This window comes from Cystoisospora suis (genome assembly GCF_002600585.1).
Source record: "Cystoisospora suis strain Wien I chromosome Unknown contig_686, whole genome shotgun sequence".
In the NCBI taxonomy this organism is placed as follows: Eukaryota; Apicomplexa; class Conoidasida; order Eucoccidiorida; family Sarcocystidae; genus Cystoisospora; species Cystoisospora suis.
Genome location: NW_027153487.1, coordinates 1 through 1,021, shown reverse-complemented (window position 1 = coordinate 1,021; position 1,021 = coordinate 1). Strand labels below are relative to the sequence as shown.

General features: G+C 51.1%; 1 protein-coding gene across 1 annotated transcript; it reads right to left on the bottom strand.

Annotated features, from left to right (window-relative positions):
- Window positions 1–54: 54 nt before the first annotated feature.
- Window positions 55–1,021, bottom strand: CSUI_001727 (uncharacterized protein; the record flags this gene model as incomplete). Its single annotated transcript, XM_068061932.1, has 1 exon — window positions 55–1,021. A coding segment is annotated over one exon (178 nt), but the record flags the coding sequence as incomplete, so codon positions are not given.

Sequence of the window (1,021 nt, the reverse complement as noted above, 5' to 3'; positions counted from 1 at the left end):
ATCCACATTTGCACTCGGAGGCACAAGACTCCTTGCATGAGCAGGGCGTTCCGTCCTTACACGAGGCCTTGCAGTCACCCTGACAACCAGAAGACGATCCTCCTTTCATTTTCACCGTATCTCCTGAGAATTCGGACTACGTCGGCTCGCCGAAGATGCGACGTCTGCTCGCAGCTTAGGGCTGTGACTGCAGAAGCAGGCAACACGTTCTGGTTTTTATCTAACCGACGCCCAAAAGATGTTTCGAAAGCAACTAAAAGGAGAGCTCGGGGCTACTTAAGCAAAAGCGCCAGCAAAAGATGACTACAAAGTGAAAGAAGCAAAGATAGATGAAACAAGACAGAAGCCGACTCTTCTTCACGACAAAAACCTTTTTCGCAATTGCGTCACGGCCGGACGTCAATACTTTCTAGACAACAGCCATGCTGACAAGTTTACCAAAGCCACACACGAAAAACAGGCGTTGCCAGCCGGGTAAGTTCTCTTCCGTAAATCAGAAGAGACGACAACACTACCGGAACTACAGTGTGCACGCTCCGCCGTCCCGAGGGGAAAAAGGTCTTTTTCGTTCGTTTCTCTCCCTTGTCTCCAGTTCCCCCGTGGAAATGGCAAGGACGCCTTGAACTAAGGTAGTCTCAGGCCGTCAAGCCAAAGAAGGCGAGTGTTCTTTCTAGGGCACGCGCCAAGGAAATCAACTCACACACGGAGGACACGAAAGAAAGAAAACGGCCGCGCCGCCGAAACAACGACGAACGGGGTTACCGGGAAAATGAGAATAAGAACCGGAGCAACCACTCTCTTTTGACCCGAATCGACAGGGGGAACGACGTTCACTCCTCTAACTCAACAACTGACAACGCCCCTTTTTGGCTCATCATTTAGCCACCGACCGAACACACACACGGAGAGGACGCCAAGAGGAGACGCAAGCGTTGTCTGCTCATCATTCCGGTTGGCTGAGCTAGTAAAAATCGAATCAATCGACACACATTCGTTGTTGCCGGGGTGAGTCAATGGTTGC